The 13,145-nt window shown below is 36.4% G+C and overlaps 1 protein-coding gene across 7 annotated transcripts in view; it reads left to right on the forward strand.

The window, feature by feature from the left end:
* Positions 1-13,145, forward strand: part of LOC131427484 (cadherin-87A) — an 848,175-nt gene that overhangs the window by 178,370 nt on the left and 656,660 nt on the right. For all 7 annotated transcript variants that reach the window (XR_009229274.1, XR_009229275.1, XM_058590714.1 and 4 more), the window contains one exon: positions 9,886-10,175. Coding sequence is in view for 5 of the 7 variants with exons in the window: in XM_058590712.1 (XP_058446695.1) it covers positions 9,886-10,175 (290 nt within the window). In the remaining 2 variants the exon portion in view is untranslated. The remainder of the gene's footprint in view (positions 1-9,885; positions 10,176-13,145) is intronic.

Genomic DNA, 13,145 nt, shown 5'->3' on the forward strand with positions numbered 1-13,145 from the left:
TTATATATTTTGTACTGTTGTCCGCGATATAAAAAGGTTGGGCCACTATCATAGAGCACTATAATGATATTTTTCCTTAATAATCAATAAAATTGATAATCTAATCTAATATTATTGCGCTACCAAGTGTGCAGAGGTACGGCAATATATATATATATATATATATATATATATATATATATATATATATATATATATATATATATATATATATATATATATATATATATATACATATATATATATATATATATATATATATATATATATATATATATATATATATATATATATATATATATATATATATATATATATATATATATATATATATTATATAATATAATATAATATAATATATGGGGCATTTCCTATCCCACTCATACAATTCATTAGCGGTCGAAACTTGACAATCATTGATCATTTGTAAACTTGCGCGCGACGTGCCATTCTTTTGATAATTCCTCCAGCACCGTCGCATGACCCTTTTCCATGAGCTGTCGCGTGAAAATACCACTGTGCAAAACGATGAAAATCATGCTCGTGATGAAAAATATTCGCAGTGTTTTACATTTTTGAATTGCTGAGGAGCACCGTCAGAAAAATAGATGCATTTGCGTATATATGGATAGTATTGTGAAAAATGTTGATTATGAGCTTCGAGAAAAACATACACAGCTATTGCGTCATGTTGCTTGCAATCCCGGGTTGGCGGTTCAATGCATAGGGCGCTGGTCTTACAAACCAGTTGTCGTATGTTCGAGCTCCGACCTGGAAGGATTCGTAGCACCAGCCATGCACTGGTTCTGTGCACTCTGAATCGGCTGCGAAGTCTGTTGAAACAGAAAGTCAAATTCCACTACATGAATGTAATACAAAGGCTTTGCTTTTGCTTGAAATCAGAAATAATTACTAATGTTTTATGATCAAATTAGCTGTTCATTTTATAATATAAAACAATGGGGAATATAGTCGCTTGGTCGTTGTTCCAATGAAAGTCAGTTATGGCGCTTTGAATAATGAAGGCGTAATTTTCCGCAAAATCGCAAATTATTAAACTTTCATCACTCTTCAAATTTTTTTCACATTTTAAAAATATGAAGTTTGTTTTCGAGCAATGAAAGAATGCATGTGCAGCTCAGCCATAGCCGAAGCAGAAAAAAAGTCTACGCCGGAGAGTTCGGATCGGTCGGATCTGCATAATGCGGATAGCCTTTTAAGCCCGTATCCGCTCAATTGCACTGCGGTACGCTCCGCGCGTGCGGGTCGTAATTAAAAAATTCACTGCCCCGAAAGTATTGATCTTTCTACTCTGAAACTTTTCAAAGATTGAGTTAAACCCCTAAGGCTTATTTTCTCAACAAAAAAAGAGAAAAAAGATAGGCCCAAGTTTGAATTTTTTTTACTGGTTTATTAATTATAAACCTTTTTTCTTATATTAACTTTAATGGTTGTTTTATGGAATCGCTTAAAGCTAAGGAAAAGACGCACATTCCATGTCTTGAACAAATTTTTGTATCTTTATTACATTTTACAGTATAGGCTATGGAAAAAACCATCCGAAATTTCAAAAAATCATTTCTCGAAAATTCCACGTACCATATTGAAATAAAAAAATACGTGACGAACATTTTCGAGTTCTTTTTCGAAACAAAATAGTTAGATGAAAAAAAAAATTGGGTGGCTGATTTTGCGTGGAATGCCCCATATACACTGAAGTCTTTTTTTATGCGAATTTACGTACCGCATAAAAAACCGCATAACTCTGAAAATTCGCATAAAAAACCGCATAACTCTGAAACTTCGCATAAAAAAAACCGCATAACTCTGAAACTTCACATAAAAAAAACGCAAACCGCACTCTAAAAATTCGCATAAAAAAGTCACGTAAAAAAACCGCATAAAAAAAGACCTCAGTGTATATATACATACTACAGTGGTAAAAAACAACGTTCTTTGTCGGTTATCGCGGTTATTTGATCTTCGAACTCGATAAAATGCTCAATAGTAGCTTTCAAACGAGCCTAAGTTTGTTAAAATCGGTTCAGCCATCTCTGAGAAAATTGAGCGCGTAAAAATACAACGCGTTTTGTCGGTTACGTCACTTATACAATCATATCTCCGGAACCAAAAGTCACAGCCATTTCATCTTTGGACTTGATCAATGACCCGACAGTAGCTTTCAAACGAGCATAAGTTTGTTAAAATCGGTTAAGCCATTTCTGAGAAAATTAAAAGCATTAAAATATCTTCGAAAAGTGAAAAGTACACACACACCCACACGCACACACACAGTCATTTTCCGATTTCGTCGAACTGATTCGAATGGTATATAACACTATGGATCTCCGAGGTTCCTCTCGAAAGTCGATTTTTCCAGCAATTCTAATACCTTTCTATAGAGAAAGGCAAAAAGAAAATATAACCGATCTCATCAGAAAATTCAAAGATATACACTGAAGTCTTTTTTATGCGGATTTACGTACCGCATAAAAAAACGCATAACTCTGAAACTTCGCATAAAAAAAGACCGCATAACTCTGAAACTTCGCATCAAAAAACCGCATAACTCTGAAAATTTGCATAAAAAAACCGCATAACTCTGAAACTTCGCATAAAAAACCGCATAACTCTGAAAATTCGCATAAGAAAGTCGCGTAAAAACGGCATAAAAAAAGACCTCAGTGTATTTCACCTGGAAAACCCAAAACCTTAGCTTCACCAACGCAATTAAAAATCGTATTAATACAAAGGACGATATCCCTGTCTATTCAAAATCATACCGGTACTAGTTTTGCCATAAAAAGAAGTTCAAACTCACATAACAAAACCTGTTTTAATCTACCTAGGGGTGTAATGATGCCTTTATCATATCAATCACACTATCGTATATAAAGCTTGCTTCATTTAGAATTGGAACAAACTTTTGCTCATATTGTGGCGCTCCTGGTGGACGGATTTGGAAGCTCTTGGCGCCCACGTGTCGGGAATTTTGTCAGCTTCACGTATGATTTTTGACATTCCGAAAATCGACTGTACTTTGTAAACAATCAACATGGAAGCCGAAAGAAGGAAAAAAAAATTGTGCACAGTTTGGAAAATCCATTGTGGTCTGCATCTAGGCTAGCTAAACAGCTGAAATTGCCCAGAAATACCGTATGGTGCGTTATCAAACGGTATAAGGAAACATTGACGACGATTCGGAAGCCTCAAGCCGATCGTCGGAGTCGAACTGACGACCGGAAATTGCGTGGTAAGATTTTGAAGACGATTAAGAGGAATCCTAATCTGTCGTACCGTGATTTGGCCAGGAAATTCGGTGCTGCCCATAGTACCGTGAGGAGAACTCGACTCCGGGAAGGAATCAAGTCGTATCGAGCTAGCAAACAGCCAAATCGGACCATGAAACAAAATTGTGTGGTCAAAATTCGTGCTCGGAAACTATATGACCAGGTGCTGACCAAGTTCAACGGGTGTCTTCTGATGGACGATGAAACCTGTGTCAAGGCTGACTTCGGTCAAATCCCAGGTCAAAAATTTTACTTGGCAACGGCTCGGGGGGACGTTCCAGCCAAATTTAAATTTGTTTTTGCCGACAAATTTGCAAGAAAATTTATGATTTGGCCGGGCATTTGCAGCTGCGGCAAAAAAACCAAAGTTTTCGTTACAAATAAGACAATGACATCGGAACTATACCAAAAAGAGTGTCTCCAAAAACGAATTTTGCCGTTCATTCGATCCCACGACCATCCTGTAATGTTTTGGCCAGATTTGGCAAGCTGTCATTACAGCAAAGCCGTTTAAGAATGGTATGCAGAGAAAGTGGTCCAGTTTGTTCCGAAAAACCTTAACCCACTCAACTGCCCCCAGTTCCGCCCTAATGAGAAATACTGGGCAATCATGAAGAGGAGACTCAAAGCAAAAGGAAAGGTTGTCAAAGACATCAATCAGATGACGACCTGGTGGAATAAGATAGCTAAAACGATGGACGAAGAAGGTGTGCGCTGCCTACTGAGCCGTGTTACAGGAAAAATTCGAGAATTCCTTCAAAACCGTGACGAATAATTTTATCCGTATTTTTTCTTAAAAGTATGAAGAAAACGCTACATTTGTATAAAACAAGATCTTGAATACAATAATAAATAACTGAAATACAGGCAATTGTCTTTGTTCCAATTCTATTTGAAGCAAGCTTTAGTACTGCGGTATTCTTTAAAATAGTTTTCTTCGATTTTTGAAAGAATAACCGAAATCGGTTTGTTTGACCGTCTACTGATGAAAACTATCAATTGGAGAAGATTTGAGGTCGATTTAGGAAATTTTTACGACTTTTTGCCCTTTTCAGTGATGGTATAAATTTTTTAACACACTTTACCCTATATTTCTGGATCCGGACGTCGAATTAGGATGAAACTGAGAGATTTCCGTGTGGGACCAGAGAACCTTTCATTTGAATCTAATGACTATCGATTTGTGTAGTTTTGAGACCAGTCGGATCCGGATGAAATTATGGAATTCCGTATGGGACGTCTCACTTTCATTTGAATATAAGTTTGTGGAAATCAGTTATACATTGCTCAGCTCGATGAACTGTGTCGAATGGTATATGAAACTAGTTGGTTTTTCAAGTGATTGCATAACTTTTCTATATGACAAAAGGCAAAAATGTTTTTCCAGGGCATTATTAGACCTTCAGATAGTCCACGGTCCTCACCAACAAAATTAAATGCATCCGGCCAACAAAAATGGAGATTAGTCATTGGCTATAGAAAGCTCAATGACAAAACTATCGCGGATAGCTACCCTATTCCAAATATTAGCGACATACTCGACAAGCTAGGCTGATGCTCATATTTCACTACACCTTTCAACGTGTGGGATAATATTTCAAGATAACACATAGGCATTAGATGTCTCGTCTATATGGACGACATCATCGTGTTCTCTACAAGCCTAAAGGAACACAAATTTGACTACAATATTTGAAAGCATTAATAAATTCAACATGAAAGTACAACTCGATAAGAGTGATTTTTTACAAAAAGAAGCAACGTTCTTAGGATACGTCGTCACACCAGACGGAGTGAAACCTAACCCAGGTAAAATTGAAGCTCTTCAGATCTGGCCAATTCCCAATAACGAAAAAGAACTAAGAGCATTTCTCGGTGTATTGGGCTACCACTGGAAATTTATACGTGATTTTGCGAGGATTGCAAAACCTCTAACAAATCACTCAGGAAGGGCGAGGCAGTAGCTTACTCTAAAGAATTCTTAAAGCCATTTGAAAATAGAAAACAAATCCTAACAAGCAGCACAATTCTACAATACCCAGACTTTGACAAACAGTTTATACTCACCACAGACGCAGCAAATCATGCACTAGGTGCTGTTCTATCACAAGGACAAATTGGCAGCGATAAGCCAGTTGCCTACGCATCAAGGACTCTGACCAAGTCTGAGGAAAACCTGTCTGCAATTGAGAAAGAACTGTTAGCCATCGTTTGGGCCTGCAAGTATTTCCGCCCATATTCATTTGGCAAAAAGTTTGTACTTTATACAGATCACCTAACCTTAACCAACGGACTAAATCTAAAACACCCAAGTAGCATACTGATTCGATGGAGGCTTCAACTAGAAGAATATCATTATGACATTCGCTCTCGCCCATTTAAACAAAATGTTGTGGCCGATGTATTATCAAGACTTCCAACAGAGATAAATGCAAACGAAACAGACGAAGAAATCATTCAGCCGACACAGACGACAGCGAATTTGTTGGAATGACACTGGAAGAAATCAACTGTTTTTTCAACCAAATTGTGCTTAAAATTGGTGTATCTGAATGCGATACACTAGAGGCGGGTTTTCCCCGAGTTTCCAGAAGAACTATCACTAAGATTAACTTCGGGGTGCCAACCATACTGAGAATTTTTAAGGATATTCGGAAGCAAAATTGCATCCTCTGTCCAGAACGAATCATACCTACGATCCAAATTGTTTATTAGAACTACTTTAGTTGATATAAAACCTTCCGGGTAACCTTTGCACAAACTCTTCTCACAGACTTAAAAACACTAGAAGAACAAAATGAAAAAATCGAACAAATACACAATTCAGCCCACAGGGGAATCTGGGAGAATAATATGACCCTATCACGGAAATTCTATTTCTCAAAAATGAAACAGTAGATCCGCAAATATATGAAGGTATGTGAAACTTGCAATAAGAATAAATACGACCGACACCTTTAAAAAATAACTATCCACCAAACACCTGTTCCAAAAAGACCATTTGAAATTATTCATACGGACATCTTCATATCTCAACTGGACATATTTTTGACAGCAGTAGACAAATTCTCTAGATTCGGCATTATAATTCCTATAATATCTCGAAGCATAAAAGACGCTATCCTCAAAATTTCTAGCCTCTACGGTAAACCAAATCTCATAATTAGTGACAATGAACCAGCCATTAAATCGGCAGAAATGGAAGGACTACTAAACGACCTTTATATTCAAATACACTTCACACGAGTAAACCACAGCAAAACAAATGGAATCGTCGAACGATTTCATTCTACTCTTGCGGAAATTTTCAGGTGTGTTAAAAAATACATAGAGATCTGTCATCTAAAGAAATCTACAGAATTTCATCCACTCTGTATAACGAAACCATACATTCAGCCACAAAATTAAAACCTCGGAATATTGTTTATGCATTCCAAGATAACGAAGAGAGACCATTGAGCATGGGAGAAATAATAGCTAAAAGAGGTAAACTGTATGACGAATTTATCATTAAGCTGCAAAAGATCCAACAAAAAGACTGCACCCAACAAAACAACCGGCGAGAGGAACAACCAACTCTCGAAAACGATAAATAGGTTTATGTAAGGAAACAAGGAGTTAGACATAAAACCGATGAGAAGTACTCAATGAAGATAGAATTAAAGCTTTCATCGGTGACTCGAGTCGTAGACTACACAACGCATATACTAATTGTAAAATTTTCTTCCATCCAGGAGTAGCGTAAACCACATCGCCATCACAAGGAATCTAACTAATAATATACCCGTTCGTTAAATTTTTGATGAATCCAAACCAAGATTATCATCTCCTTTCACTTTATTTATGCCACAACAACCTCAATTTCCCAATCCATCCGCATCACCGACCTGGAAAAAATCCCGGACTCCTCATCTCACAAAACGGAAGAGGCTTCTTGAAGCTAGGAGAACATCAACTCTTTCACATAATTGACCTCGAAAGGTACGAAACTACTTTCAGGAAACTTCTCATCAAAATCAAGAGACTCGAATAAATTTTCAGCATAATGACGATTACCTTACACTCAACATTCAGTAGTCTAGTACAGATCTACGAAAGCCTGCATCGAAAATTAGAACCAAACGAGGACTACTTAATTTTGTGGACACAAGTATAAAAGGAATAACGGGTAATCTAGACAACAACGGCCGTATCGAAATATCACAGACCATCCAAAACCTTCAAGTTAGTAACAAACTACTGATAAACGAAAATAATGAGTAACGGCAAATCAATATACAACTACAGAATGGGATCAATAAAATAATTTTCGAATTAGACAGCCAACTCAATCAAACAAAAAGAAATATTATCATAGCACGTTACAAAAACGAAGTTAAGAAAAACTTTATACTTATCCAAGAAACTTTTAGAATCAATTTTAATCTTGATCAACTCAAAACTCAAAGCCGTAAAATTTGCCAAACTAAAAATCATCTCTGAACATTGAGGATACTCTTTACAAAAGGAATTGAATTTGCTACTATGAAATTAGAAGAAAGCGGAATATTCTTATCTAATTAAAAGGAAACTTGCGATTATTTAGAACTCTCAGCTTATTATAACAAAACCAAAATGATATTCATTGTATCAATCCCATTTATAGAAAATTCTATGTAAGGAATAAACTAATCAAACCACCGTCGATTCTCGCCATGCATAAGGAATCTACTACGTACTTCATCATCAGAAAATGCCGCCAAATACTAACCAACAACATTTGTTCACCGGACAACCTACTATATGTCACAGGAGAACCTGCTTTTCAAAACTACTTCAAGGCTTATCCGCTAATTGTACATTCTCCGACGTTACTAGACCAACCGAAATAAAATCAATCTCAAGGAAACACACATCGTCTTAAAAAACATAACACCAATACACCTCCAGACAACATGTGGGTTATCAACTGGCAAACTAACTGGAATATTCCTGATTGAGTATCATAATTCTTCCGTAGCCATCAATGGCGCAAAATTCGAAAATATAAAATTAACCGTAACCGAATCACCAATTGTATTACCTCTGAATGGACCATAAGAGAGACCCACTTTGAGCCCATCATTAAACTCGAAGAACTACACATAAAAAATAGACACCTTCTAAAGAAATTTTACTTCCAAGCAAGAAGCACAAATCAAAACAAAGAATCAGCCTTGCAAGCGGTTTGAACGCAGTCGACAGCAGAGATGGCATTTCACTAGAGTGATACACCAGGGCGTAGGTTTCAATTAAACACTGCGGATACATTTGCTCCGCTCCACACAAAGAGGAAAGCGCACTTCTTCTCAGTGTCCAGACAGACAGACTTTGAGTGCGTGCTTGTGTTGAAAGAAGCTGGTGCGAGAGAATAACATTCTCTTCGCACGAATCGCTCTCACGTGTTCTCGCCTAAATACACCCAAGTGATCTGGTGCGTGATGGTGAGCGAACACTTCTGTGAACTTCAATTATTAGAGAGTAGATTTGGCCTTGCTATGAAAAATTTGAAATGAAAACCGAAAATTGAACGATAAATTGTTTGATTTTGCTAATTTTGCGTGCCCACGCTTCTTCTACGTAAACCATACACCAGAGTGCTCACCGGCGTGTTCACCTCTGTGAAAGTATCTGCATCCACCTCAGAGAATTTATTAGCTAATGATCTAGCACTTTGGTGCGATTCAGTGGAAGAGGTAAAAGGAAATAAACAAACGCACTCATGATGCGTGCACACTTTATACAACAGTAGTGTATATATGTGAAAGAGAAAAGCTCTCGTTGAAGTTGTCAGTGCGTGGGGAGAAACTTTGCTTGCTCTTCGTCGCACAGAGGAGATGGACATCTCTGGTCGACAGTAATCCGATCAGCAGCAACGACCACCAGTCACGAGTAGCTTGGTCAGCAGTTAGACTCTAGAAGTTAGGTTCGATTATGTGAAATAAAGTGAGCAGCAGACATTAAGTTCTAAGGTTTTGTAGAAGCAACATGCGTTAACCTTTTTTAAAAAGAAGTCCGAAACCAAGTAACCGAGTAACTCTTATATATATATATATATATATATATATATATATATATATATATATATATATATATATATATATATATATATATATATATATATATATATATATATATATATATATATATATATATATATATATATATATGCCGAATTTGAAAATTTTGGTTCTCAGAAAATCACCAATACGGCTTCTTATAATTGCATTCAATGTTGAGATCTGGTGTTATCTCCAAAACAACAATAAAAATCGGCTTGTATTTTCAAACTAGCATGATACTGGGGCTTAAATTGCGGCAATAAAAAATTTAGGAAAATATCCTTAATAGTTGCTTCCAATAGTATTCAAACATTTTTCAATTCTCGAAATCATCTTGAATCATGTTTTACACTTCAAGCATTTTTAATACATAGTTTTATTTCGGAAATTATCTTTATTTTGGTGATTTTTCTGAATCTAAAATTTTCTAATTTTGATCTATTTATTGGCACCCTTATATACACCGTGATTGCGCAATGAGGACATCCATTTCATAAACCTTCAAAATTTTGCAGCTCGGATGCAGTTAACTGATATACCATGTTCTTTGAAAGATGGTGCAGAAGCTGAAATGTTTATTGTTGGTGAGGACACTGCTGTTGGTTCTTTGTTAGGTACATTGAATATCAACGGTAACCCTGCAACCGATATATCTTTATCAGTTCGTGAAAAGAATCCACCTGTGATAATTGAGCCGAATACATCAAAAATCATTTTGATGACTAGACTTGATAAAGAAGGCATAGATGGACCATCGTCGGTGCATGTTAATGTGATCTGCGATCGAAAATATACTGCTGTTCCGGTAAGTACAATTCATTATGAGTACGATATTGACCCTTTTAAAATGTTCTTCACATTGGATTTGCAGCCTCACTGAATTAAATACTTGTAAATTTTAGTAGACAAAACCCACCTTGAGGTGTACTGATGATTTTTGCATTTCTTATAAAGAAATACTAAGCAATTACTCTGAAAACCGACCGAGGCCTGAAGGGCTGAGTTTCATATACCATTCAAATCTGTTCATCAAAATCGCAAAATGTCCGAGTGTGTCTGTAATTTTGTGTATGTGTGTATGCGTGAGTATGTATGTAACAAAATATTCCACTAGAAGAATTAGAATCGCATGCAATAACACACCAAACCGGATTAAATGTAGACATTTTTTATATAGTGATTGTTTGTTAGATTATCTTAGATCTGTTATCTACAGGCTATTTTCAAAATAAATTTTTAGTTAGTTTGTATCTACAATACTTAATCTGATTATTAAATTTACGTAATTCTTAAAAAGTCTAAATAAATGTTTTAAGTTTCCATTGCCATACCATGAAGTGCAGGTCTGATAACATCTTTGAATTCAATGTTGCACTAACCTCGTTATACTGTAGCAGTCGGCGCAATAGGTGTAAATGTAAATAGAATTCACTTTACGTTTTCTCAGCGGTTTATGTTGGACCGTCAGGTAGCGTTAACAATTCAACATAAACTTCTGACAGACTGATGAGCGAAGTCAAAACATAGAAATTAAAAATAGTTATGTGCACTCTGCACAAAACTGGTACTCATGCGGTACGAGAACCCCTAAATAACAAAGCCTGAAAAAGCTGAATTTCATTCAAAAACAGTGTCGTGTTGATTTGGCCAAAGAGATGATTTCCAACGCAGATAGTAACCCCACATTCATCGAATGCATCATAACTGGTGATGAGGTGTGGATCTATGAATATGACTTCGAAACCACACAACAATCGACCGAATGGCGCGAGCCGTTGTTCTCAATTTTCATCCATTATAAAAATCGCCACACGAAAATTTTTCAACTTCTTTATATAGACGCCAAACAAAAACTAATCGTACGATATGCGTCAAAATTTGACAGAATGTGTATAAAAGTGTTGCCAACGTTGAGAGAATAAAAGTTTACCGATTGGACAAACGCGGGAATTTTAAAATGAAAATTCCGGTTCTTTTTGATCATAAGGTAAACATGAGTCCTAGCATTTTAGTAGCTTAAGGGATAGTGTATCCAGTACAATGTATGAAATTGAGCTTAGAATCCAATAATACTCCTAGATCCTTGACTGATGAAGCCTGCTCCAGGACCACTGTCGAAATTTTGTAGTTATACGTGATAGTGTTTCGTTTGCGAAAAGAGGAGATGACGGAACATTTTGAGGCGTTCAGTACCATCCTGTAAACGTTGCACCAACAGGAATCGAAAAATTACCGTTTACTAAAAACGGCACTTTGTTTTTTCCGCACATCGGAAGAGAAATGCTACGAGTCTACGATTGATTCCATGCGAACACATGTTTTGGAACAAAAACCTTTGGTTAACACGATCGAATTCACAATCGAGGTCGAACAATATGAGTTTCGCTTTCTGTTTGCTTTCGATCAGCACATGCGATTCAATCTTTCAGTGACTATGTCGCTTGATAAACATGATTTTCTGAATTTAAGCATTTCTGTACGTCTCCTAAGATTTGATGAGTGCTTACGATTCTTTCCAGTTTTGTTTTGAGGATGAGAGATAGAAGCTCATATTCATAATTAATAAGTGATATCGGTCGGTATGAGCGAGCAGTGTAGCCTGCGTTTTTCTTTCTCACTAACATTATGGCATTTTCAACGAAGTTGGCAGAGAAGTTTTATTTTTATACTAATCACCATGTATCCCCGAAACCGGAAGTTGGATCTGACTGAAAAGCAAGATGTTTTTTTTATCTTATGACTTTTCATTTGAACCTTAGATAATTCTTAGACTTCATTTGAATCTTAGATCGGTTCGAGAAAAATGAGTTACACAATTTTAATTTCGTTTCACATGTCATCCTGTAGCTCCGGAACCAGAGGTCTGAACCAAACGTAATTCAGGAACCTTGTTTGAGAGCATACGACTTTTCATATGAATCTGAGTTTATAGAAAACGGTTGAGTCATCTCCGAAAAAATTAGTGAAATTATTTATCACACACGCTTTTGCTGATCGACGAACTGCTTCGAATGGTATATGGTAGTTATGTTCTTCCAGCATTTATTGTTGTAAGTAATTTAAATCAGTATAATTATGGAATTGCTTTCAACTCGAAAATGCTGCCATCATCTGGTTTACATATGCCATATTCGAACGATTATGTTGCCAAAAATAAATCGTGCTAATATCGGTTCGAGGCAAAATGTCATGAAAAATGATGCTGTACACAGTCTGTTTGGTACCTAGAAACAATTGTATGTAACAATATAAAAAAACGTGTTTCACGTTGCTCCCAAGCATTGCTTTGTCATACAGCGCTCAAAACTCCTTCTACTGGAATAGGTGAAAAAGTAGCTAACATAAGAATGTCGATATCTCCGTTAAAATTTTTAACAATCTATGGCTTGTTGGATAGCTATTATCGTGCGGAATCTAAGTCTGTAAACATATTCTGTTTTCAAGGTCAAGTGTGACCATTCAATAGCGTTCTAGGTGACGGGAAGACCTTTCATTTGCGACTAGTTTGATCAAAATCGGTACAGCCATCTCTGAGATTTCGATCTCTTTGTTGACAAACACACATACAGACACACACACACACACACGCGCGTGCGGACATTTGGTCAGTTCGTCGAGCTGCATCGATTGGTATATGATACTCGGCCCTCCGGGCCTCGGAAAATTTTTCTAAAGTTTGAGTGAATTCTAGGTATACCAATTTTTTATATTTATAAAAAAGGTAAAAACCAGTTTTAATCCACCTAGTGGTGAAATGATGCCTTTCTCATATTAC

This window comes from Malaya genurostris, chromosome 2 (genome assembly GCF_030247185.1).
Source record: "Malaya genurostris strain Urasoe2022 chromosome 2, Malgen_1.1, whole genome shotgun sequence".
In the NCBI taxonomy this organism is placed as follows: domain Eukaryota; kingdom Metazoa; phylum Arthropoda; class Insecta; order Diptera; family Culicidae; genus Malaya; species Malaya genurostris.